The sequence below is a fragment of the Megascapheus bottae genome, chromosome 13 (genome assembly GCF_031878675.1).
Source record: "Megascapheus bottae isolate mThoBot1 chromosome 13, mThoBot2.hap1, whole genome shotgun sequence".
In the NCBI taxonomy this organism is placed as follows: Eukaryota; Metazoa; Chordata; class Mammalia; order Rodentia; family Geomyidae; genus Megascapheus; species Megascapheus bottae.
The window spans coordinates 57,904,536-57,932,090 of record NC_143521.1 but is presented as its reverse complement, the minus strand read 5'-3'; the positions used below and the strand labels follow the sequence as shown (position 1 = coordinate 57,932,090).

At 47.2% G+C, this 27,555-nt stretch overlaps 1 protein-coding gene across 3 annotated transcripts in view; it reads right to left on the bottom strand.

The window, feature by feature from the left end:
* Window positions 1-3,010: 3,010 nt before the first annotated feature.
* Kiaa0232 (KIAA0232 ortholog) overlaps window positions 3,011-27,555 on the bottom strand; it is a 57,732-nt gene continuing 33,187 nt past the window's right edge. Inside the window, exons 4-9 of one of the 3 annotated variants that reach the window (XM_090343859.1) lie at window positions 25,647-25,713; window positions 24,483-24,564; window positions 19,012-22,330; window positions 13,159-13,267; window positions 7,008-7,105; window positions 3,011-5,369 (exon numbers count right to left, since the gene is read on the bottom strand). In XM_090343859.1, coding sequence (XP_090199985.1) covers window positions 5,193-5,369; window positions 7,008-7,105; window positions 13,159-13,267; window positions 19,012-22,330; window positions 24,483-24,564; window positions 25,647-25,713 — 3,852 coding nt within the window. In that variant the 3' untranslated portion in view covers window positions 3,011-5,192. Of the gene's footprint in view, window positions 5,370-7,007; window positions 7,106-13,158; window positions 13,268-15,855; window positions 17,587-19,011; window positions 22,331-24,482; window positions 24,565-25,646; window positions 25,714-27,555 lie in introns of those variants that run through there. The other 2 variants (XM_090343860.1, XM_090343861.1) reach the window with 2 other exon arrangements.

The window sequence follows — 27,555 nt, the reverse complement described above, 5'->3', positions numbered from 1 at the left end:
TTTATGTATCCTGTTTGGCAAAAACAGTTTGACCACCTCCTGACCCCCTCCCCAGGTTTGTTTCAGGTACATGTTGTATAGAGATGGTTACTAAGCAATAGCACTAAGCAACCTGCTTGCGTCAGTCACCTTTCTGCTAAACGTATATATTCTGCTGTGCAAAAATAAAGATTGAGACCTCGACCAGAATACTGTCTTGGTCTCCTTTCTCGTGTCTGTGTCTCTCTCTCTCATTCAGGTCTGTTCCTCCTCGAGCTCTGACTGCCCTGCAGGGCAGGGCATTCCTCCACAGGCCTGGTCTGCACAGAGCGCCTCAGCTCTGCTCCAACATGCATGTGAGCAGCCGCTACTGCCTGTGGCCCTGTCTTCTGGCCCTGCCAGCACTGGGAGTCAGCTGGAGCCCCTGGGATGGCCAGAGAAGCACTTTTCCTGCCTTCACTTGAGGGTGTGCCTGGGCAAGTTACACTATGGTAATATGGCTATGGCCAGCCCTGGCTATGGTATCCACTAGCCACACCAGTGGTGGTCACTGGAAGCTGCGCTGAGGTGACAGAGGCTCTGGTGTCAGTGCCCAGAGCACCATCTGTAGACCACCTGTGTGCTGCCTTCAAGAAGCCGCTTTCAAGCCAGCTACCAGTGGCTCATGCCTGTAATCTGAGGATCGCGGTTCAAAGCCAAACTCCAGCACAAGTCTGTGAGGCTTTCATCTCCAATTAACCACTAGAAAACTGGAAGTGGTGCTGTGGCTCAAGGGGTAGGGCAGTAGCCTTGAGCTGAAGAGCTCGGGGACAAAACCCATGGGTGCATGGCTGGATATGGGTAACTTTCCCTTTTGCACTTCAGCATTGGCCAGGCCCCCCCTCCCCCGCAACAGGCACACACGGGGCTACCACATTGACCCTTGCAATCTGATGGTCCACCCAATGGCAGGGCGTCTGTGAACCCCACTGCCTGTGACTTGTGGAGGGCATTCCTGCGCACAGGGCAAAACTGAAATCCAGATGACGCAGGGCTGGGGGATGAGCTCCGCGGTCACAAGGCCCTGCTGGCCCCACCACTGACCCGTGACCTTACACAAGTGCCCCGTATCTCATGGTGCCGGTTTCCCCTTCAACACCCAGGGAGCTGAAGGCTGAGCACACCAGCCTCACGTTAGCTTGTGCCCACAGCACCTCCTGCCTGCTAAGTGGTGGTATCACTGCCAGCCACACACCTTTGGGTGTGTCCAGGAAGGGGGCCCCACTGGCTACTCCAAAGGACCAACTCTCCACAGACCAGTCTTGGCCAGTGATAACCTAGTACTCAGAGGCTTCTCCAGGCACAAGGTACCCTTCCTACCCAAGGTCACAAAGTCAAAGGCAGCAGAGATGAATAGCAATTAGGTGCAGTAGCACCCGTCTATAATCCAGCTCTTAAGAGGCAGATCTGGGGGCAGGGAGGAAACGCACACATCGGGGTGCCTGGGAATGGCCTGGAGAAGACAAGGCCAAATCCATGAGCTTCATTTTTTTGTGTACAGAACACCCTTCAGAGATAAACTACATCAAGAGTACGGGTTCTACCGGGCACCAGTGGCTCGTGCCTGTAATTCCAGCTACTCAGGAGACTGAGGTCTGAGGATCATGGTTCAAAGCCAGCCTAGGCAGGAAAGCCTGTGAGACTCTTTATCTTCAATGAATTACAAAAGAAAAAAAAAAGCTGGAAATGGGGCTGTGACTCAAGTGGTAGAGTGCCAGCCTTGAACAAAAACGAGTTCAAGGACAGTGCCCAGAACTGGTGTGTGTATGTGGGGGGGAAACACAGCCAATATGGGCTCTGAAAAAACAGGAAATAAGAATTTACAAGGTGGAGAAAGCACTTCAAGTATTTAAAACATGAGACATACAAGTGGTAGTACCAAAGTTAGCCCCCTCTGGAGGAAGGCCCCTCAGCCCCACCCCCAACGGTGGCCCCCTACATGAAGGGTGCCTGCTGCCCCAGATGCTGGCACCATGGCATGGGCAGCCAGGGGCTCTCCACAGGAGCTGTGCCCACTAGGAAGGAAGGACTGCCCACAGAAATGCCCTTCCCTGGTGATGACAGAGAGCTGTGAGCAATGCTGAACCTCAGGACGGCAGAGAATCCAACTGTAACGATGAGCTTTGTGACTGCCGAGCCTGGAAGAGGAGTTCCTGTCTTGGCAGACGCCGGGGCGGTGCTACTGCGCAGGAGATGAAGACTATACGAGTCTACTGACCTCCTTTATAACACACATCAGTCGCGTGCACGGGTGTGAAGGCTTGTTGTTCTTTTTGTTTTTTGCCAGTCCTGGGCTTAAGCTCAGGGTCTGAGCACTGTCCTTGGATTTTTCTCAAGGCTAGAGCTCTACCACTTGAGCCTCAGCACCACTTCTGGCTTTTTCCAAGTATGTGGTACCAAGGAATTGAACCCGGGTCTTCGTGCATGCTAGGCAAGCACTTTAACCACTAGGCCAAACTCCCGGCCCTTGTTGTTTGTTTCTCCAGAAGACAACAGGAAGCAATTTTCTTTACCTCTACAAGGACTACCCCACGTGCTGGGAATGAAGAGGGCCATCTTACTGCTGAGCAGGCCCCATCCACTCCCCTTTTCAGCTTCTGGGGCACTGGAAGGAAGCTACCTGCTTTTCATAGCAACAAGATACATGAAGCACTCGGCTTCTTCAGGGGAGAGGAGACAGAGTTTCTTAAAAGGTACCTTTGTTATAATAAATAAAATCAACAAGCTTTTAAATTTTTTTTTATTTGGTGTTAATTCCACAAGAAAACAAACAAAAAAAATAAATCAGTTACTCTGGTGTACGTGAAATCAGAACAATACAACCACAGAAAAAAATCTGAGCGCAGGAATGGAAAACTGAAACCTCAGTGCTATGGATATGCCGCCCGGGCCACACCAGTGTGTGCCACACCAGTGCAGTGTGCGTGCCACGGCAGCCGGTGTCAAGCCAGTGCAGTGTGCCTGCCACACCATATAGCGTGCCACACCACAGCACAGTGTGCACACAGTAACAAGGAGCAGTCACCCCAGTGGGTCACCCCACGGCAGTGTAAGCATCACACCACAGCGCACTCAGCAATTGCCAACTGTTTTTTAATGCTTTTTTGTGATCATCCATTCACAAAACTAAAAACCACACTTTCAACTCTGTGTTAAAAGCCTCTGAGCTTTCGCCACTTAACTATGAAAACAAATACAGATTCTGTCAATCTCTGCTTAGAAGCCACCCATCCCCCAGGAAAGGTGTCTGTGGCCCCTCCCCACGCCGGAGGGAGCCGGTGACAACCTGGCTCCCACGTCACCTTGGAGCCCTCTCTGACGAGCAGCAGTTGTCTAAAACAACTGAGCTCAAGGCTGTATCGGAAATGTATTTATTTGGTCTCTGCTACATAAGCAACAATTCCTAGGATAATTGTCACTGCAGTGATTTTAGGAATTTTCAATTTCCAATCTTTTTTTTTTTTTTTTGCTGCCTTTGATGTTAAGTGATATTTCAGTGCAGATGCTAATCAAATTTTAGGAAGCTCCAGAAGAAAGTAAATACATGAAACTTATCTGATGTCTATAAATAAATAAGTGCAACATAAAACCTCACACATGCACACACGCATACACGCACGCATACAGACACACAAACACACAGACACACACACGAACCCACTTCAAAGGATGACGATGTGCTGTATAAAAATAAACCCTGGCAGGCAGTGAGGACCCCATGAGCAGTTCAGGCTTCCCATGGTGAGGACACACAGAGCGTCAGTCACTCCACACAGCATGGACGGTGCTTTCTAGGTTACCGATTAAGAACGCACAACACACTTAAATACTCCAGGCCAAGTACCTCATGGGGCTGTTCAGCTCCCAGCCAAGCTTGTTATGTGTGTGTGTGCGTCCACTGCCTGGCCAAGGCCATATGAAGCCATCAAGACTTTCCTCCAACACCCCTGGCATCACAGACAAGCTAACCTGACTTTACAGGCTAGACATTTTTGTTCTGTTCTCAAACAGAGAGTTGGTTAGGAAAGGGAAATGATTTAGAAAGTGTTGATTTTGCAGTGTTTGCTCCTGACCTCGCACACCCTGCCGCACCGTGCGGCGAGCGCAGCACAGCAGTCCCGAGGACACCGGCACTGCGTGTGTGTTCATGCCTCCCGCAGGATGTACTGACTCCTTGGGGAGCCCAAGGCAACTGGAAAGCAAGTCACAAGGAGCGATGACCGGAACAGCAGGCACACAGATATCCATAAAAAGTTACTCTACCCAGCCCAGCCCACTGCACACACAACTCCCCAGGACATTCTTTCAAACACAAAGGAAGAAGCAAGCTACACTACATCACAGCTACAAAGCAGCTAGCTGCAGCAGCCAAGATTGCTTTCGGGTGATAGAGCCTTCCTTGTTGCACGTGAAATGTTTGTACTTTCCAAGTGCTGAAGGCTATGATTCAAAGCAGTCACCCACAAAGAGCAACCAAGGGCCCCGCCCTGTGCTTAGGGCGGGGAGGGGCATCCTCACTCCTCCCCCCTCATCTCCTGTCCCCCACCCCAAATCCTTGGCTTCTTCAGTTAGCAAGCGTAACAAATCAGTTTCTTCTGTGATACTTGAGAGGGGAATTCTAAGAGAACACACAGTTGTGATTTACTAAGTCTCTAAACGCACCCTCGCAGGTCCTAGGCAAGTTAAGTGTCCACGAGGCTTCACTGAAGGGCCATGGATGCGTCGCCATGCTTCCCTCCTGCCTTCAGAAAGGCCCCGACCCACAGCAGGGCAAGGCCGATCTCCGGGCTCTCAGAGAACATGGCTAGTCTGTGGCCAGCGCTGTGGCTGTGGGCGCTGCTGTGAGGGTGGGTAATGGCGGAGCAGCGGCAGTGAGAGGGGGAAGGGCTGCAGCTGCGATGCGGCAGCGGGGACACCTCTACGACAAGCACATGCACACCCATTCTCCACGGGACAGCACAGTCTAGTCTACTTCAGATAGCAAGAACTTAACAGCTGGGAAACAAATCTTCAGCAGGAAGCTGTCCTCAACTCTAAAACAAGCAAGAAGAGAAAGAGATCACTGATGGGAGTCAGTTAATTGAAGGAACCTAAGCTGCTGCTTGAGACTAACAGGCCTCCCCGAAGGCCATTTCCCATCACACCGCGAGTGGAGTGAGTGAGCACTGTGCAGGTCAGAGGTGAGTTCGGGAGAAGAGCTCCTCTCCGCTGGGGGCCGCCCACTCGCTGCCTTCGGAGCCAGAGTCCCGGGAGCCGGAGCTGGCGCTGGAGCACGGCGTCCTGTGCAGGCCGTTCGCTTTTGCTCCAGATCCTCTCTCCTCCGTGCAGCGCGCCTCATAAACAGAAGACACCTAAGAGTCAAGAGCACATTTTCAACAGCTGAAAGATCACAATGGCCTCCAAAGGAAATTCAGAGAAGAAACAGCAAATCACTAGGGTCCTCCTGTGGAGTGTCACTTTGTTCCAGAAAAACCACCTCTGCCCCTACTCAATACCCATGAACTCTGCGTGCAGTCGTGTGGACAGCAGGCTAAAGGGGTTTCCTTACTTTCTGACTCGGTTTTGAGTGCTCTGGTGCTGGACAGACTTCTACCAGGAGGTCAGTGCTCCAGCTCCCTAAGGCCCGTGTTGCACTGCGCGGTGGCAGGGACAATGACGACGGGCTGAGGGGTGGCACTTCTGAGTGGGGCTCCCAGCATCGTCTCACGCTGTGGAGAGTATTCTCCAGAAGGCTCACTAGCATCTCTGGCCCCCGCACACACGAGATGCAACCCTTCAAGTCACAGCAACAGGCCCCACCCCGACATCACACTTACCAGCCCAACTCCATTGCCAAATGGTGTCATTGTCCCTGCTGGAGAGCCCAAAGCACTAGCACAGAAAAGCCAGGGAGGGGAGCGCTGAGGTTGCTGAGCCAGAGGGGCAAAGCACAGGGCCTTCCAGGCCAGTGCGAGCGTGGACTCTGCGGCACACGGAGTGAGGCAGGTCCTAGGTGAGGGTGTGGGGCTCCCAGCTCGGGACAGCACTCCCGTGGTAGTTCTGAGCTGGCTCTGAATCCCAGCAAAATGGACACGGCCAGTCGTGCCCAGCACACAGGGTGCCCTGCTGGCTAGAGATGACTGGAGAGGATACGCAGAGCCAGGAAGGATGAGGCGTGCGAGTATGGAGTGGAGGAGTGGTATGAAGAGGCCGTGAGGCAGAGCACAACCCAGCAGGCAGACTGCACGTGGGGGGGGGGAGGGGGAGGGGAGGGAGGGGGGAGAGGCAGGCACATGAGTGTGAGGCTGGTGGGAGAGGAGCACTGAGCAGCAGGGGCGCAGCACCCTTACAGGCAAGCCTCAACACACTAATCTGACCGGCCAGCCTGGGGGCACAGGCCTCACATGGTACTTGAAGGAAGTTCTTTCGGGGCAGACCCAACACTGACAATCAACTTTGAAAAGGGAAAATGTCTCAAGATTCCTTCCCCTGCCTTCCTGCCTAACTGGAAAGGCCTGAGACTGAGGCAGACACAGGCCGTGTGGTCCTGCCTTGAAGGTACCCAGGCTTTCTGATAATCAGATAGGTAGAAATCCAGGGCACAAATGCCACAGCTCCAACAAGAGGCCTACCCAGACGGTGTGGTGAGGGGACAGAGGACGGGTCTGTCCCTCAGAGGCCAGGACAGACAAGAAAAAGCAACTAGAAAGGCTCCTCGACAGGTGTCTGACACCCCTGACTGGACCGGGTGGGGCAGGGTCAGCTTTCCGCGTAGAAATCCCATGACAGCAGGGTCAAGGAAGCCAGAGCAAGATGGGAACTCTTTTGGAAGGCCTGGACGTAAAGGGTCAAGAGAGAAGGTGAGGGAAACCCAAAGGAAAGGCCAGAGAGGACAGGGGTGGGGCGGGTGTAGGAGCAGGTCACACGACTCCCAGGTGTCTTGACTACAGTGACAAGGACGGTAGTGGCCATTTCCAGGTTCTCAGTGGTGAGGAGGACAGTCCACTTACCCTATTAAAATCTAACAGATGTCCTTCAGCACGGGGCATTTCTTTAACATCTGGATACTCTTCTATACCATTGTCGCCCTTGGCATTTGAATAACATTCTTAGTCATTTTGAATGGAAAGGGGAAAAGAGGGAAAGGGAGGAAATTCCATTAAGACACAGTTACGAAACACATTTTTGTCCCATTTTCACTGAAAAGTTCTATCTCCCAACCCTCTGGAGGTCTAAAGAAGGCACTGAAAGCATAGGCCGCCAGGTATGCATGAGAAAAATGTTAGGCCAACTGAGCAATCTTGGACCAAACTACTTAATGAATCTGAATTAACAAAACAAAGCACAGGCGATACAAGCATAGTCCAACATGAGACACACACTCTCCTCGGCGGTGACGCATCCGGCAGGGTGGCCCTTGGCAGGGAAAGTGGGAGAAAAACATAGGAAGGGTAACAATGATCAAGGACAGATGGACTCACTGCCTTACGAACATAACTAACCGCTCTACACACCACCCTGACAACTAAAAAAAGAAAAAAAACCAAGCAGCAGCAGCAGCAGCTAGTGAGATTGTGCTCTCAAGAATGCGTGGAGTGGAGGGAGATGGAGATACACTACCAATGGACTCATGACACACAGGACAAAGAAAGGTGCTCCACACAGGCCATGTAAGGAGAAAGCAACACAGGCAGCGGCCTGGCCCCTTCTTCCTGGCAGTCCACACTGACCTGGAGCTCCTTACACTCGTGCAAAGTCAAAGGAAGGAGACTCACCAGCCTCCTTCCACTGGGCAATAGCCCCCAAGACAGGAAGGCAGTGCAGGCTGGAACACAAGGACTTCACCAGCTCCAAGAAGCCCAGGATCTCAGCCTGTGCTGCAAATCTGAGTCACTGGCAGCACTCCAGGAGACCAACTGCTCGAACTGCCGTCTGAGAAGCGCCCAGGTGATTCCAGGGCACCACCAGGGCAGGTACAATGGCCTCCGCCTAGACCAGCCTTTGTCCCCTGGTTTCATGAAGAAGGTGGCTGTCACAGAGACCTGGCACAGTGGGAAAAACTGAGCCAGACTGAGCTTGGGGCGAGCTTCTACAGATACTCGTACTGCAGGAAGCATCAGCGGGATGCGCTGAGCTCAGAGGGGCTGCAGGGACCGCCACCGGGGAAGTATGTAGAGGAAAGCTGTGCAAGGCAAGACCACCTACCTCGCCTGGCCTTTCACAGCCCTGCAACCTGATAGGAACAGTGACTGAAAATCCAGGTTCAGGTGGGGCAGGGCACTGCTGATGCCAGGTCCTGCTCCTCATCTGTGTTCTCATTTGCCCTTAGAGGACTCTGAGCACATCACCTTCAAGGAGGTGCTTAACTGTGTGTGATGCTAGCATGCGCACAACTACCTCCAAAACCACCAACCTAGGATGGACAAGTGTTTTTTGTTTGTTTGTTGTGTTTTGTTTTGCCAGTTCCGAGGGATGAACTCAGGGCTTAGGCACTGTCCTTGGGCTCTCTCAAGGCTAGAACTCTACCACTTTAGCCACAGCACCACTTTTGACTTTTTTCTATGTATGTGGTACTGAGGAATTGAACCCGGGTCTTTGTGCATGCTAGGCAAGCACTCTACCACTAGGCCAAACTCCCGGCGCACTTTTGACTTTTTCTATGTATCTGGTACTGAGGAATTGAATCTGGATCTCAGTGCCTGCTAGGCCACACTCTCAAACCTTGACAAGGGTGTGGATGTGGCTGGAGAAGTAGCCATGGTCTTGTGATGAGGCCCCACCTTGCTTCACCCTTCTGACCACAATCCTACCCAACCACCCCTGTCCACAGCTGGTCGGGTGAAAGGCTATGGTGGGAAAGGTGGCTGTGCCCTGGGCCAGGCATGCTCCTGTCTCACTGGGCATCAGGACAGAGAACCAGGCCCAAGCAGGTCACAATGCTCATAGCAACAGCCGTGAGTAATTTCAAGAGACTAAATGCCAATGCCAGAAGACCCTTTGAGACATGGAAAAGAGCCGGAGAGTGTTGTCAAACCATCACATGCCGCTGGGTCCTGCTCTTCACTAACTGGCTGGTCCTGTCCCCTTACACTCTGTGCCATCCCCCTTTATATCAACCACTGGGTCTGCCTGGCACTTTTCCCGAAGGCAGTCTAGGCACTCCCAGAAGCTAAAGCAGTACCCAGCACAAGGTAGGTAAGAGTTGCTAGGTGAAGTATCCAAACATGGGGGCAGAGTGCCAAGGGCATGTACCTTTAGGTCAGATGGGCACCCAAGCAAACTAATTCATTTCCCAGCCCCAGCCCCTCCAACTGTGAACTAGAGGAGGCTAATCTGCCTTTCCAGGGGGGTTTAGAATCCCAGGTCAGGTACAACTCTGAGCAGTACCTGCTTGCTCTTAATCATTTCCAACACTGAAGCATCAGAATATGCTCACTCATTACTGCCCACCTGTCTCCTGCCTGTGACTCCCTCCTCAGCCTAGAATTTCCCAGACCCCATACAGAAAGGACATGTCACATGGTCACAGCCAGGCAGCTCCAGGGGATCTAGTTCACAGCTGTCATCCAAAAGGGACGGCCGTCTCCAGGCACAGGTGGCTCCCAGCCAGCCAGGAGGCAGAGATCTGAGGATCTCCATTTCCAATTAACCAGCAAAATGCCAGACTAGAGGTGTGGTTCAAGTGACAGAATGCTAGCTATGAGAAAGCAAGCAGTGGTGTGAGGCCTTGAGTTCAGGCCCTGACACATAAGTGAATGAACACACGCGCACACACGCGCGCGCACACACACACGCACACTGGCTACTATCACGTATCCACTGAATTAGTCCACAAGCCATCCCACACTGAGGGCTGAAGTAGTACACACCATCACTTGCTGGCACCTCCCAAGAGACTATAGAACCTTGAGCAGAAGTTGGCATTGGGCTCCTTTCTATAAGGATGACAGTCACTCCAGAGGGAACCATCAGTGGGATATATGTTAAAATCATTACAAGAAGGCTTGAACTGAAGAGCTCAGGGACAGCGTCCAGGCCAGAGTTCAAGCACCATGACCCACCCAAAAAAAAAAATCACTACACGAAAGCAGGCTTCTGGGGGTCAGGAGTTTGGCCTAGTGGTAGAGTACTTGCCTAGCATGCACAAAGACCTAGGGTTCAATTCCTCGGTACCACATACAGAAGTGGTGCTGCAGCTCAACTGGCAGAGCTCTAGCCTTGAGATCAAAGCCAGCCCGGGCACTAAAGACTGTACGTGAGACTCTTATCTAAAATTAACCACCAGAAAACCCAAAGTGGCCCTGCAGCTCAAGGGGTAGGGCAGTAGCCTTGAGATGAAGAGCTCAGGGACAGCACCTGAGGCCCAGAGTTCAAGCCCCAGAGCTGGTATTAGAAATATAAACATAGAAATATAAACTACAGGGCCGGGAGTTTGGCCTAGTGGTAGAGTGCTTGCCTAGCATGCACGAAGACCGGGGTTCAATTCCTCGGTACCACATACATAGAAAAAAGCCAGAAGTGGTGCTAAGGCTCAAGTGGTAGAGCTCTAGCCTTGAGAAAGTCCAAGGACAGTGCTCAGACCCTGAGCTTAAGCCCAGGACTGGCAAAAAAAGAAATATAAACTATATAGACCTAAAAATCTATGACTCCATAGACGTAATGTTTTATTACATAGATTAATATGTATCTATGACATACAAACCCTCAGCATAATTTTAATTATGTTCTACAATCTAAGTGCCAGTGATTGTATACAGAGATTCCCTTCCCGAATACTTGGTTTGTTAAACAAATCATTTGAAGTATGATGCAAAAAATCAATGTTAATAAATTCTTTAAATAAGAAAAGATAAAATGGGCTGTGAGTTTGGCCTAGTGGTTAAAGTGCTTGCCTAGCATGCATGAAGACCCGGGTTCGATTCCTTGGTACCACATATATACAAAAAAGCGGGAAGTGGTGCTGAGGCTCAAGTGGTAGAGCTCTAGCCTTGAGAAAGGCCAAGGACAGTGCTCAGGCCCTGAGCTCAAGCCCAGGACTGGCAAAAAAAAAAAAAAAAGATAAAAAAGAAAAAGAAAAAAAGGAAGAAAGCAGCTTTCTGCTATAGGCAGCAGCTCCCGTCGTGTCTGGCTTTTCTGGCATGTGCCTCTGTGGCACAATTCTGGATTCTTCCAAGCCAGAGCACGCTCCTGGTACTAGGTGTTACGCTCACCAGGCTCACTGACTGGACACTCGTAAAGTCCAGATCTGTTCACCTTGGCACGCTGCTCTACGAGCCATAACTTCTGGATCACAGACATATAACCTAGCTCCAGGCCACACTGACAGGCTGACATGCAAGATGTAGCTTCTCTGTAAGAAAACTAGGGGCAACATGTCACCAGGATCAGATGGGGGGGCCAGTTACAGAAAAGGCAGAGAGCACCTGGGAAGCATATGAGCTCAACACATGAGTATGCGCAAGAGCAGGAAGAGGAAGAGGAAGAGGAGGAGGTGGTGGAGGTGGTGGTGGTGGTGGAGCAGCAGCAGGAGCAGGAGCAGGAAGAGGAGGAGGAGGAGGAGCAGGAGGAGGAGCAGGAGCAGGAGGAGGAGGAGCAGGAGGAAGAGCAGGAGCAGGAGGAGCAGCAGCAGCAGCAACACTTGGCCCCTGATGAACACACTGTACAACAGTTCTCTGCTCTCCCTCTGACCCAGCTGTACCTCTGGGGAGAAGGGCAAGAAGCTGCCTGTGGCTACAGAACAAAGAGCAAACACTCCCAAAGAAAGAATCACTGGGCTCTGCCCTGAGAACCCATTCAGCAGGTGTGAGGCGCCAGCCAGCCTAGGCTTGGTGAGAGAAGTGGCTGTGACCTGCAGCTAGCCTGAGTATGCAAATAAACACAGAAGACCCTTCTCACACTCAGGACTCCAAAGCAGTCCTGGGGCTTGAACTCAGTTGTCCTTGGGCTTTTTTCTAAAGGCTAATGCTCTACCTCTTGAGCCACAGCACCTTTTCCAGCTTTTTCTGTGGAATGGAACCCAGGGTTTCATGTGTGCTAGGCAAGCACTCTACAACTAGACCACACTCCTGGCTTTTAGAAGCAAGAGGTAGCCAACAAAAAGCACAGGAGGCCACCATCCACATAAACTCAACTGCTTAAGTAAATCTATATAGGCTTTCTCCTTCCTTTCTTCTCAAAATCCCAAGCCAGGATTTCTGAAATGCTCATGGTTCATTCACAATGTACCCTGAAGTGCCAGGCATGGAATCAGCTCAGTTCCCATCACTCTTTCCCCAATTTCCCCTAACCTCTGCTGAAGCCTTTATTCTATCAACTCACAGGTTAGCTGTCAAGTCATTTCCATGTCCATTTTCACTGTTGCTACAATGATTTAAGCAGACACTTGTTGGCAACACCCCCTGACAAACACCCTTTCCTTCACCATCCTTTTTACATAGCAACTCTACCCAACACACTCAGGCTCCTCCCCATCTGCCTCTGGGTCCAGCAACAACCTAACGAGCCCTTGGGCGCTAATGAGTATTATCTTTAAGTAGTTGTACAAAGGAGTTGCCATTTACCCAAGAAGTTTATAAATACGATCTATCTTGATCAGTGTCCCTCCCCTCAACATTGTCAATACATTCCTCTCCTTTCCAGCCCTTCATTCACTCTTCTTTTTTTTTTTTTTCTCCAGTCCTGGGCTTGAGCTCAGGGCCTGAGCACTGTCCTTGGACTTTCTCAAGGCTAGAGCTCTACCACTTGAGCCTCAGCACCACTTCCGGCTTTTTTCTATGTATGTGGTACCGAGGAATCGAACCCGGGTCTTCATGCATGCTAAGCAAGCACTTTAACCACTAGGCCAACCTCCCGGCCCGCCTTCATCGACTCTTAATTCTGCAGGATAGACAGTGGACTCTTGAGTGCACTCTCCCTCTGGATCTCCTCTTCGGTGTCCACCGGTGGCAGCACCCATCTCACTCTGGCCCTCAGGAGTGAATTTCTGCCCCGTTCCCTCGGCTGCCCTGTGGTTGAGTTCAACAGCAGCACCCAGTTCCCATTCAGCATTAGGCTCGTGTCTGACAGAGAACTGGCCACAGAAGCTTCTACTTACGATCTTGGACTGGTAGTGTTTGCAAAGGAGTGAAATCTGAATTAGTGAATGAACACAAACCTCCTTACCTTCACATTCTGATGCTGGAAAAAGAGGGGAATACAAAGCTTTTTCCCACCACATCTGCTTTCCTTGATTTGTATTCATTTCTTGTATATCGGTGTTCAATACAGGAAACTGTTCAGATTAAACCAAATACACAAAGTGTTTATAAACTGCAGGAGAAAATTCAACTATTATTAATTATGGACCATAAACCCAGAATATTTCTTCTGTACAGTTTTAGACAAGGCAAGGGATAAAAGCCAACATGCTCATAGCAAAGTAAGCTAATTTTCTTAAAAAGTAATTACTCTGAAACTAGAACAAAAATCTAAACAAAACAATGTCAAAAGTACTAAACAAGGTTTAAAACCAATTTAAGGACGATTTCTCAGTTATTACACATGTAATAAGGTGGCTCTGAGGTGCTCTAGAGAATGAGGGGAGAGAGCATGACTCTTGTGCATGACCAGAGCAGGAGAGAGGTGTCCAGTCCCACAGGAGGGACCCAAAGCCAAATCCAGGCTCCAGCCTTCACAACTGGAACTCAAAGGTTAGCTGAACTCTGACCACCTTTCTGGGCGGTGGCCAGCTTGGTCAGCACACGCATCCTGGTATGCTAGTCTAGTCATCGTTCCTCCCCATGCTGTTTTACTGCTGTCGGCAGACCTGTCAACAGCTCCCCAGGACCAAGGCGGGGCTCTCAGAAGCAGCCTGCTCAGCAGAGAGACTCCAGGTAAATCATTACTGTTTTAAAGGTGTGCTCCAGTTGAAAAGCTGAAATACTTCAGTAGCTGATGGTTATCAGGTTGTGTTAAGCTTCTAACAGTAAATTATTTTATGGGTCTAAAACTGCTTGACTCAAAAGCATACTTCGTACTTTCATTTTTACTTAATTTTCAGAACTCAAAATTAGGATCCAAAGTAAACTGGTACTACCTACCCAAAGTGGTCAGTTAACTAATCAACATTCTCTCCTGCAGCCTATTCTACAGGAGACCTAATCGTACCGTTAGACACACAGATGCCAAGGTCAAGGGGCCTGAACAGGGGAGGCTGAAAGCAAATGAAACCAGCAATTACAGCATACAGTTAATTAAAGGTGGCTAACAGCACCTGACACCCAATTCACACTATCCTAAACCTATTCACGAAGACCTTAACCTATTCTGGGAGAGCACTTGTAGCACCAAGGGGAGGGTAGCAGAATTCTCTCCACCACTGTCAGGATTTGGAGGGAGCAGCCTCCTATCAGCCATGGGGACTTAATTTTGCTGGTTAACTTTCAATCCTCTCATAAGACAGAAATGAGAGCATGGCAAGGGAGTTAACTGTGAAGGGTTGGGCACGGTGAGGGAAGCAGCCTGGAGGGGTCAAGGCACTGCTGAGGGCTGGGCTCACTCTGAGATGAGGTCAGATACCAATGGAGACTCACTGGGGAGCTTGGGGAAAGACAATGTTTCCTAACCAGATACAAAGTAGAAAACTGCATCTACACACCTGAAGAATCCCCCTCTAGTGTGGTGTGTATTCAACACATCATTTCCTTTCTTTCTCCGGCTGATCCCGTTCGTAAGAGCTGACCCATTTCTGCCCTTGTTTTAGGAGTCTTTTTAGCATCCTCTATTTGGGTTTCAACTCCAGTGCCTGAGGGGCTATATTCAAGTATCAGTTTATGAACTCTTCCCAGCCAGTTATTCCTGACTTTTGGGTTGCACAGCAAAGATGTGACCACATTTTGCTTATCCACTTTCTGTCTGGTGTGTTATCTAAGCTTGGTTTGGTTATGAGTACAAAGGAGGAAACTGGAATCAGGGGAAAAAAAAGAGTTAAGACCACTAGAGGAGATGCACAGCCACCTGCCTCCAGGTATCTTCTTCCCCCGCCTCCGACTACTTCCTGCTTGCGCTGACTCCTCCCTGACCCCCCAACCCACTATGTGCCTGGTCCACTCTCCCTTTCTGGACAGCCCTTACATGCTCATAGAGCACCTGCCAGTGTGTTCCCTGCCAAGACTCCAGTAACACCACCAACACAAGCGCTCTGCTATCCACTCCAGCACCTGGCACACTAGGCACTTGATACACACTCAACAAACCAATGAAACCGTGCATGTGTGTAAGGATGGGGAGGGGGGGGAGGGCAGTGAAGGGTGGGGAGGGGAGGAAGAGAAAGAGAGACAGACAGAAAAGAGACTGAGAAACACAAGCTTCATCCAAAATGCCTAACCACAAATAGTTTTAACAACACTCGAGTTCTTCGGAAGATGCAAGGTAAAAGAAAGACTCCAAGCTTTACATTCTTTCCTATTCAACAGCCTAGTGCTTCAGGAGAACTGACAGACACTGCAGTATCCATTTCATGGGATTCCAGCATCTTTTGTCAAGGCTGTCTGCTGTCATTTGGGCCCGCCTTAACCTCTTAAAAAACAAAAAAGCATCAGCGATGTAAGTGTGAAGATCCTGAGCGCAACACTGCCTGGAAAGCACCTGCTTCCTGCTTCCCCTCCTTCATGGAGATTCAGAGCAATGGAGAAGCTTTGGCTGGCTCCTTCCCAGGAGATCTGGGTAGGCCTCTCACCCTGCTGCGCCTCCTGAAAGCCAAGCAGGAAAACAGCAGGGAGGGATGAGTATATTATGACCAGGGCAGCCCCTACTGCGGCTCCAACTCCACAGCCCATTCCAGCCACAGCGTAATCCAATGTCTGAAGGGCCAAAATGAGCTCTCCTCCTTGACTGGGCTGTGACATTGGTGAAGCTAGGGACTAAGCCTCCTGCTTCTTTTTTGGTGCTAAGCGGGCAATGGAGCAAGTGCCACATACACAATGAGGACCTGTGGGGCTCTGCAAGTCTGTAAGTCCTTGCCTCGACCCACACTAAGAGAGCTGCACTCCTCTACCACACACACCTCCATCCAGGCCTCTCCACCTGGCATCCCATCTACAGCCGACGTCCTCCTGCTGTCCTGTACAGACAAGGGAATTCAAACAGCCTTCCACAACTCTGCTCATCAAGGAGAGTTCTCCAGAGCTGCTGCAACAGCCTTCTGGGTTCACCTACATCACTCACTCTGCCACCGTCCCTACAACAGTGCTGGCTCTGATGTACTGAAGGTTAAGGAACCGGGCAGTGGATCATAATACATCCATACAATGAAACATGCTTAGGAAATAAAAGGCCATTATAATAAAGTGTTGTTTTAGTTAAAAAGGAGAAAACAGGAGGAAGTATGTGTTTCCACGCATGAAGCACAGCTGGCAGATCTACTTGTGCTTGCGCTAGCAGTTGCTACTGGAGAATATAATATCCTCCTGTAACTTAATATAAAATGTACCACTGCCTATTTTAATGAAAATAAACTATTTACACACTCATTTTATAAACTGTGTGTTTTGTGTGTGTGTGTGCACGCCAGTGCCAGCGTTTGATCTCAGGGCCTTGCAGTCTCACTTTGCTCTACCACTTGAAACAGATCCCCCCACTTTTGGCTTTTTATTGGCTAATCTCTTCGATTTGTTTGCCTGAGTTGGATTTGAACTGCAATCCTCAGATTTCAGTATCTTGAGTAGCTAGGATTACAGACATGAGTTACCAGCACCTGTGCAAACTGGTCATCTTGACCAGACTGAACTCTTCATGGCAAGAATATCTCATTCATCCAGGGTTTCCATCTCAGTGTAACAGGCAGGCAACGGGCATTTGATTTGTGTAGGTGAACTTTTGTATGTGGTCGGTTGTAGAGCTTGACCTCAGGGCCCGTGTGCTGTCCCTGAACCTCTCTATGCTCAAGGCTAGTGGTCTACCACGTGAGCCACAGCACCCCTTCAGTTTTTCGAGTAGGTAAGAGTCTCAAGGAGACTTTTCTACTTGGTTTGGCTTTGAACTGCAATCGTCAGATCTCAGCCTAGCTAGGATTACAGGCGTGAGCCTCTGGTGCTCAGCTGAACTAAGCTTTTGAAAAACAAACCCTATTCTTTTCATTCTCCCTAACAGCAATCATACTGGGAATGCTACATTCTTGTCCTCTTCCTCACATGCAGACAGACTACTAGTCGCGATAAAGTGAGTTCACAGACTGCCTTCTGGAAAGATTCTCCAGGGAAAGTAAGACTCTCCTCTTATGAGGCCCAAGGTTGACTAGGCAACTGTAACAGGGTCAAGGGCACAGGCACACGCCTCAGCCTAGACCCAAGCTGTCCCTCGGGCCACTCCTTCACCTTCATGCCTCAGGAGAATCTACGAGGTCAACCCAACCCTACAGTGATGGTGGAGAGCTCCGTGCTGGCAGTGCCAGCATCTGGACTCTCAGGAAGCCCCCATATCCTCTGGAGGCTCACACCTCAAGGCCCACAATTCTGATAAGACAAATACATCAACATACTAGAAAGCGAAGGAATATGGTAGTGGTATGATGTAGAATCTGGCTTCTTTCCTCTTTTTTTCTTTCTTCCCAATCTGGAACCAGGTGAAATACAAAGTACATAAAGAATACTTAAGGAAGAAAAATGGGGCAAAGAACAACAAATAAAGGCTTACATTACTGAGTCCTCCTTAGCATTCTCATTTTGGTTTTTCAATGGGCTGGAACTCATCGCTCTACAGATCTCTACAGGCTGAGTAGAGGTGATCCTCAAGTTCTTGGGACCTCCCTGTTCTCAAAGGCAGACAGATGCACTCTAACGCACAGGGCCTCAACAAATGAGCAAGGCATGGGCCACAGCCATGTGGAGCTGCTAGCCAAATACAAGACAACATGGAGAATATGACAGAACAAGAGACAAAAGTGCAGGAAAACTAAGAGGGAGAAATCAACTGAGGGTGAGGTGGAGTGGAGGAGAAAGTGGGACTGGGTAGGTGAAGAGGTGGGGTGTGAAGAGGGCCTGGAGGCAGGGTGGAGCCAGCATGCAGATGGAGGGAGGGACCCAGCAGCTATCACCTCAGGCAGCACAGCTTTCCACTGCCTTCAACTCTACCTAACAAGCTGCTTCTGGAAAAAGGCCCCCTCAGTTATGTTAAAGGCCAGGTGAAAGGTGAGCAGGACAAGTAGCTAAGCTTTTTGGTGAGATGAGTTACTGTCCAATATTATTTCTGGTAAAAAGCCAGGTATATCTTCCTTTTTACTTTTTTTTTTTCATTTTGTTTTCTTTTTCACCACTCCTGGAGCTTAAACTAGGGGGCTAGGCACTGTTCTTAAGTTTTCTCAAAGATAGCGCTCTACCTCTTGAGCCACAGTATCAATTCTGGCTTCTTCTGTATATGTGGTACCAAAGAATCAAACCTAGGGCTTCACAGACGCTAGGCGAGCACTCTACCATTAGGCCACACTCCAGGCACAAGCCAAATATACCTATACTAAGGTTCTGTAGAGAATATTTTGTGGCATTTGGCTTGTGGGTTCCTTTTCACATGTATCACACTGCATCTATCTTAAGAGAACCCTCTCCACATGTAATATTATATATATCACATGTAATAGTTTTAATACACCTGACCAACATCTAACAGACTTACTACCTAAAAAAAACCTTTTTGCTAGCAACCATGTCCTAATTCATGAACTTTGAAAGCTGAAATGCTTATATATATACTAGGCTTTTGCTTTATGTACAGTACATGTATATTATGTGAGAATCTTGTATGTTATGATTTCTTTCCAGAAAAAATACCTTTTCTCTGCAGGGAAGTCTACTTCAAATTTATAAATGTCAAACCTATTTTAAATCCTTAAATAATATAAACTTGTAAGAAAGGTAAGCCCTAAGATATTTGAGCTAATTTCCCAGAATTTAACATTATTTTTCCGTGTCTGATATGGATATTCTAGGATTGCTGTCTGGTTAATCCTTTGCCAAACACTAGCATGCAAGATTTAACACATACCTCTTCCAGCTGTCCGGAAGAAATTGGATTCTCTTCACAAGCAGGGAACTGACAACCTGCTTTGCAACTGCAAAAATCATTAATTTCTTCCTCACATTGTGCCATTATTTTACAATTTGCTTTTGAGTTTTCTAAATCTATCTCCAGAGATTCATTCATGCTACATTCCAAACATTGATTCTGCTTCCCAACTGGCAGAATTCCAGTTGCCTCCTCCTGGGAATCCAGTGATGTTTGAGCACTCTTTTCCATTCCAGATTTTTTTAACCTGGGAAGGAATTTCCCAGACTCCAGCTCTGATTTTCCATAGTAATGGCCTTCTTTCTCTGCATCTTCTTCCAGGGGTTTGAGATCGGCCTGTGGATCTTCAAACACATCAACTTGAGAAGGAATGAGAATATTTGCTTCCTCTTTCTCAGATTCAAATTCCGACTCACTTCCTCCTCCAGGGGACAGTTCAGATGCAGAAATTGGACGAAAGTGAGTCCTCGGAGAAATCCGAATAGCCCTGTATTGTGTTCTGTCAACACCACATATTCTGGGGTGAAAAACTTCACTGTCTGAATCAGAGCAGAGGATTGATTTCGGCTTAAAACTAGGACTGAAAGATGCAATCCCTTCAGGCTCAAATGAACATTCTACATGAAGAACTTGTGAAAATGGATTGCTTAAATCAAAGGAGGAGAATGAATATTCAAGTCCAGGATCTTCCACTTGAAAGTTACTACATGCTCCAAGCAAGTCTTCATGGAAGATAAAAGAAAATCCCTTATTTAATCCATTTTCCCCACTCTTCGGATGATCGTTCTGTTCAAATGAAACGAGTGGCTTCCATAACTGCCTGTGCCCAGGAGCAAAGCTATTTCCAGGGGTCATAAAGACATCTGTGCCAGCTATTGTCACAACGTCAGAAGCTGCACACTGCAGCAGGCTTCCTTTTGTGTGACTAGGTGGCACAACTGCCCACTCCCCATCGCTGCTGAAGGTCTTGAGCTCCCCATAAACTCCCCCAAGAATGAATGCATTCTCTTTATCTTGGGCCACATCCCACGGTTTAGAAGGCGTGGTATAGTCACCACCGTCCACATCTGACAGCTCCCTAGGAACAAAGGCTCTTTTCTCCAGGTTCTCCTTCTGCCCCTCCCAGAGATGATATTCGGATCTCTGCACAGCCCTGCTAGGCTCCTGAAGGGTCTCCAGTTTAGCTTCAGCATCCAAACAGCAGCAGTAGTTATTTACATCAGTCGAGAACAATTCATCCTCGACTTTTTCCATTTCTACCGTAGCTGCAGAATTTCTATCTGCCATTTTTGTCCAAATGTCTTTAATGACCCCTGAGCTATAGCCATCTCCATGAGGACTGCTTTCATTACCTACTTGTGTAGTTCCAAAGCTTTTGTTTTCTGGTTTTTGTTCTAGCTGAATACCACAGACAGATTCTAGCTTAGATCTTTTCTTGAAAACTAATGTAGGAATTTCTCCTAAAGTTCTACTGTTTTGCTGGCAAGTTTCATCTTGCAAAAAATCTAGAAGTTCTTCATCTACATAACTTGATGAGATTCTAGGAACTACATAACTAATATCTTCTGCATTAAACTGTGTGGATTCTTCAAACTGAATGTTTAATGTCTCGTTATCTGAACGTGTTTCTTCTGAATGGGACCACGGACTACAGGTTCTTGTTGAAAGATTAGAACAGTGTTCATTTTCTTCAAAGGCACTATTTTTGGTCCATATTAGCAATCTAGACTGTGTTTTCCCAAGCATATTAGCACTAGAATTTGTATTTTCATTTCCCAAATTGAGTGTTTCAAAAGAAAATGGTAAAACAGAATTACTGCATTGCACTTCAAACACTGAAAAACAAGAGTTTATACCAGACCCTTCATTCACATCTGAAAAGAGCTCTTGATTGCCAGAAAGCAAGTGTGAATTGAGCACTGTGCTGTCCAGGACGGGAGAGTCACCGCCAAAGCTCTCCCCATCAGCCTCACCTGAGCTGGATGAACAGCACTCCCAAAACTGAGCCAGATTGCCAAGGTCTTGTAGAAACAAACCCTCAGCACCCACGGAGCTGGTAGAATCTGTCCATATTGCACGTTCCCCTCGCAACTCCATACTATCTAACACTATGCAACATTCGGCCTCAAAATCTGCATTCTCTTTGCTTTTCTGTCGAATCATATTCAAAATCCGACTTTCTCCTTGCATTGTTTCTGAGGCACCAGGATCCAACATGGATTGATCAATATCCACTTCATAGAAGTGTGTTAATTCTGATAGATGAATATCATCCAAATATTTATTGTCCTCCGGCAGAGAACACAATGAAGTCCCAGTGAAGTCTAGATCCTCATTTATAACGGCAGGCATCTCTACAAAATGACCATCAATGAATGCACCTGCTGCGAGGTATGTTTTATGAATATTACTGTTGCTGATACAAAGACCATGCACTGATTCAGACAAGTCTTCCACGGCTTCTGATGTCAGAGCGCTCGTATCTTGCCTGTGTCGGTATGTGGTCTCTAGTTTGCTCTTTCTGCTCACTGGAACAAAGTATTCAGCAATGGGCTCTGTGTACCACAAGGGCTCCTCTTTGTACTCTTTGTCGTCTCTGCTCTCTGCACACAGGTCTTTTCCTCCCATGACCCCAGGATCCTGCCTCCCTGTGTCTTTCACTGGTCCTTTTCCTCGCTTGCACAGCTGCCTACTGCACAGCTGCCTGATGGATGACCCACTGCTGCTGCCACCGCCGCTGCTGTTACTGCCATTACTGCCACCACCACCACCACCAGCCTGGACACTTCTTTCTGCCTTCTCACCATGCTTCAGTGACAGCCTGCTTTGGCCATTCCGCCCTTTTTTGTTTCGGATTTCTCGTGCCTTGTGTCTCACTTTCATATACTTCATAGATGCTTTTAATTCACCTTGATTACCACTTGAACTTGAGCCAGCTTCACTGGAGCCAGAAGACCATGATCGAGGACGCATCTTCCCTTCAGGTTTATGTCTGATTTGCTTTTTATACAAGGCAGGCTTATCTTCAGAAGAGCCAGGACTCGCATTGTTCTCCTTATCATGTCTGCTTCTGCTCTGCGTCTTCTCATGCCCAAGGGTGGGCACTTGGGCGCTTCTCTCCTTGGTGACTTCTCCTTCACTATGACCATCCTTTGGAGAGGGTGTGTCTGTGCTTGCTGGGGGGGCTGTGGATGATGAGGAGCTCGAGTAAGAACAGGCTTTGGATTTGTTCCACACTGTCATGATTTCTTGTAGGCAAACTGGTTTCTCAGAAAGTGGTGGAAATGCTTCGTAGTACCTGAGAAACAGAGTAAGAGTTCAAAAGCAAGTACTCTGAGGTACCAGTGCTAAAGTAGAGCATCTCATCTTGAGGCAACATTGTCATCATTCAGGACTCATTAACCTAAAATAATTCATAATGCAGTAATGTATGTGGTACTCCTACTTGGGGTATGAATGTATGTACCTCATAGAGAGGTTCTTGTGAGTAAAGAGCTCATACAAGACCTAAGTAAGAACAATTCCTGCTACAGGGTCTGTCCTTGTACCTGTTATTCTATCTCAGGATGCTAAGGGTGTCTGGCATTTAAGAAAGCCTTTAGTAATGACAGAGAATATGATATCCCAGGGCTTAGAAAAGCAGATGGAGAAGAGGCAAAAAACAATGTGAAAAGTAGACCACAGCTGTCTTGCAGACCCACTGTGTAGCAATTTACCGAGAACTGTAAGGTGTGAAGACAACACATACATGCTATTCTTCGAAATTGAGGCTTGGCTAAACCACTGACCACTGAAAAGGAACAGAGGAAAGTCCAGGGAGGCTGGCTATAGTGAGCTTAAAAGAAAGAAACTTGGGGGCCGGAAGTTTGGCCTAGTGGTAGAGTGTTTGCCTAACATGCATGAAGACCCGGGTTCAATTCCTTGGTACCACATACTTGGAAAAAGCTGGAAGTGGTGCTGAGGCTCAAGTGATAGAGTTCTAGCCTTGAGAAAAATCCAAGGACAGTGCTCAGGCCCTGGGAATGTAGCTTCATGGTAGAGTACTTGCCTAGCATACATGAAGCCTGGGCTCAATTCCTTTGTACCACATGAACAGAAAAGGCCAGAAGTGGAACTGTGGCTCAGGTGGTAGAGTGCTAGCCTTGAGCAAAAAGCTCAGGCCCTGAGTTCAAGCCCCAAGGATTGGGGAAGCGGGGGAAGAAACCCCAAGAAAGTTACTTCTGACTTGCTAGGCTACTAGTACTATTAAAGATCCAACAGCAGAATGACTTGCCAAAGGACAATCTAATTCCATGTTGGCCACTAAGGGCACTCATCTCAGAGACAATACTCAAGGTCATGCACAAAATGTCAAAGGCCATGTTTTCAAGGGTCTGAACTTTACTCTCCTTTTCAGTCTACATTATAGCTATCCAACAGAAATGTATTATTCTAAATGTATTTTGTCCTAGCAATCACATTAAAAGCGTAAGATGATGAAGTTAATTCCAGTAATATACATTAACCAAGTAAGTCCATATTGTCATTTCAACATATGATAAAATGATGAATGCAGTATTTTGTACTTTTTATACTGTCTTTGCAACCTAATGAGAATTCATCACTTATGGTGTACCTCAAAGCAAACTAGCCATATTTCAACAACTCAGTAGCCTTGTATGTCTTACAATTGTTGAGCTGGATAGCACAAGTCTATACATGCACATTTTTCCTTAGGCTTTAGAGGTTTATAAGATAAAAGGCATAACAAAGATGCCTACTTACACTGAAGATTATTTAAATACTTCTTAAAAGAAAAGAACTAAATGCATAGAAAACAGGTTTGACTAGGTCAAAGATCTGCCTAGATATCTTCGTGAAAAAACAGTGAAGACTCAATTTTCTTGCCTCAATAGAAAGATGACAATTTTTTTTTTGGTAGGTCATGAGAGTTGAACTCTATGCCTGGGCGCTGTCCCTGAGCTCTTCAGCTCAAGGCTACTGCCCTACCCCTTGAGCCACAATCCCACTTTCCATTTTCTAGTGGTTCATTGGAGGTAAGAGTCTCATGGACTTTAGTGCCTGGGCTGGCTTTGAACCTTGATCCTCAAATCTCAGCCTCCTGAGTAAGTAGGATTACAGGATCAGCCACCGTGCCCAGCTGATAACAATGTCTTACAGTCACTTCAAATGACCTTCATGACTTTCAAGGGCTAATAACATAACAGACTTGGTAAACAATGGCCCTCACTTGTTTCATCATTTTACAAATACTAATTGTATATGCAACAGGATGCGAACAGACCCATTTAATTCCTCTGCAATCTCAGTATCAACCATGTGAAAAAGACTCAGTGTTTTCTAAATTTAAAATAATATTTAATGAACAACAGAAGTAGAAAGCTTGTAGCAGTTATGAGTCTAATCTCAACACATGAACATTTTGTAACTGCACATACACTCTTACATACATTTCCACTTGATCCTTTGCTGTGGGGGACAGTTCTGCCTCTGGAGAAGGTGACCCCTCTAACTTTTTGTGATTCTTCTCTTCTGTTATGAAACAAAAATTCAGAAAGATTTATCTTGTACCGAGTCAATAAATGCCATGTATTTACTTTCTCAAGTAATTTCAAACAGAAATGATAGAGGCTTGTGTAGCCTCAAGAGAGCTCTTACTAGTTGCCTTTTTGATATAAATATATTTCTTCAGTGGGCCAAAAGACACTTTGGCTAAACCACACTAGCATCAGGCCTTAGGTGAAAATGGTTTATCCTGTCAGTGATACCATGTTCTGGAGGCACTTAATAAAGAGAATAAAGGGCCAAGAGTGTAGCCTAGTGGTAGAGTGCTTGCTTAGCATGCACAAAGCCCTGGGTTTGATTCATCAATACAACATACAAAGAAAAAGCTGGAACTGGTGCTAGGTTCAAGTGGCAGAGTGCTAGCCTTGAGCAAAGTGTCCAAGGACAGTGCCCAGGCCCTGAGGTCAAGCTTGAGGACGGGCCAAAACAATAAAAAATTTAAAAAGAAGAGAATGAAGTCCCTTTAGTACTTTCAAATTAGACCAGAAGGAACAAACATCTATTTAGATTCCAAAATTCTGACTCTTGGGCTTTATATTGATTCATTTTGGATAATATTAATCTGTACAGAAAGTTCTTCATCATCATCAGCATATTATGTGACATGTAGGTAAGCAAAAGCTGGATTTCAACTCAAGTAGAAACTTATAAGCACCTCTCCCTACTTGACCCAGATAACCCATTACATCAACAAGCTGTGTCCTTAACAGAAGGCCTCAAGGCATGTACACAGTAAGTCAGGAAACAATGGTTCTTTGCCTAAAATCTAGGTCTCCTCTGAGGTCTCCCAAAAAAACCAGCTTAAAGCAGCCATAAGCTTAATTTGAACTTCAACTTCTCCTGTCAATAACGGCATCTTATGGATGCAGTCCCTCCTATGGAGTAGGGATTTCTATACTCGGCTGCAAAGGGCCAACACGGAAGCCATTCACAGCACAGAAGGTTGGCCTGGCCTTGCTACCCACAAACATTGTACAGGTTCAATCTACCATTTTCCTCAGGGAGTGTGGTGGCAGGACAGGGTTTCTATTGCTGATGGGCACACTTACCTTGCTCACTTTGCAGGTCTTTCAGTCTGCAGCAGAGCTCCTCCACTAAGGTCTCAATTCCAGAGCTCTGTGCAACACAAAAGAGTATTATTAGTTTGCTACTAGGTCCATGGCCACAGTTAAGAGAAAATGCCATTTAAAAGCTACACATTTGGGCCGGGAGTTTTGGCCTAGTGGTAGAATGCTTGCCTAGCATTCCTTGGAAGATTCCTTGGTACCCCACATACATAGCAAAAAGCTGGAAGTGGTGCTGAGGCTCAAGTGGTAGAGCTCTAGCCTTGAGAAAGTCCAAGGACAGTGCTCAAACCCTGAGCTCAAGCCCAGGACTGGCAAAAAAAAAAAAAGCTATACATTTGTAGATCCAAATTAATGTATTTTTTACTACTAAACAACATACGTGGAACTTAGTGATGAAATGCAGAAATATTAATGCATCTTCTAGATTGGTTTGTCTTCCCACAGGCCCATCACGGCTATCCCAGTACTACAGACTGAGGACTTAAGTCCTATTATCTGGCCAAAAATCAGCATGAAGGTTGTTGAGTGTGGCCTAGCAGTAGAGTGCTTGCCTAGCATGCACAAAGCCCTGGATTCAATTCCTTGGTACCACATACACAGAAACAGCCAGAAGTGGTGCTCTGGCTCAAGTGGTAGAGCTCTAGCCTTGAGAAAGCTCAAGGACAGTGCTCAGGCCCTGATTTCAAGCTCCAGGACTGGCTTAAAAAAAAAAAATCAATATGAAAAATCTTTGTGAAGGGCTCAATATAGCACTTGCCTAGCAAGTGTGAGGCTTGAAATTCTATGTTCAGACCCACAAAAACAACGAATAAATCCCCTATGTGACCACAGTCTTACAGAAATTCAAGGCAAAGAAAATCCCCCCCATCACACACACCCCCCCCCCAAGATCTCCCATTTGGGAGATTATCAAGTCTCTAGCCAAGGAAGAAGACCCAAAAATAAAGACCCCCTCCCTCAGCGATTACACAGATCTGACACTGTAATAATATAAGCCTTTATCTTTTTTTTTTTTTTGGTCTCCTCTAAGTCCTCTAACAGTGGGTTTTTTTTTTTTCATTAAGTGAATTTCATGACTGTAACAACAAAAGCAGTACAAAAAAACCACATCACTGCTGTGAGAGAGCATGGAAGCTGTTTTATCTGAATCAGGACAAGGTATACACCTCTAAACAGGTAACATTTATGGAGAGAACATCAGAGAGTTTGGAATTAGGAGGACAGAAACAGGAGCCAAGCTTTAAAGAAAAATGAATACTTTAACTATGAAGAGGTTTAAACTTTTCAAATTCTTAGTTTCTTGGAAAAAAAGAGGAAAATCCTTTGCAACTACAGATTTATTCACTGGCCTGAGTTCTAATTAAATTGGAACCACATCTCTTATGTGGGCAACACAGAACAGATGCGCATGAGACAGAGCACGGAGCCTCACAGCATTGCAGGGCTAAAAATAGAAATCTACCCCATTCACTTAACTCAAAATGACTCAGCATAAGTATTAAGGATATCTTAAGCAAGAAACCTCTTAGTTATACAGTTTTGTAGTTTAAACAACAAGAAAAGTTGAAAGCAAGAAAAAGTGCAATGAAAATGGTTAATTGCAAACTTCCATAGTTATATTCTATTCACCAAAGCTTTTAACAGACAGGAAAATGAGCCAGAAGAGAGAGCTACCTTCCTTTAAAAAAAACAAAAAACAAAAACAACTCTTTAAAAACATGGTAGAAGTTAGTTGCAAACACTGTGGTCCACTCCACAATTCCATCAGAGAAGGTCTTGCTTACCATAATGTTCAAGGTATGATAAGGCTGGTGATTATATCCCATTTCCCCCTGACCAGGAACCTAACACCAGCGTCAGCTGACATGCTGCATACTTTTCTGTAGAACAA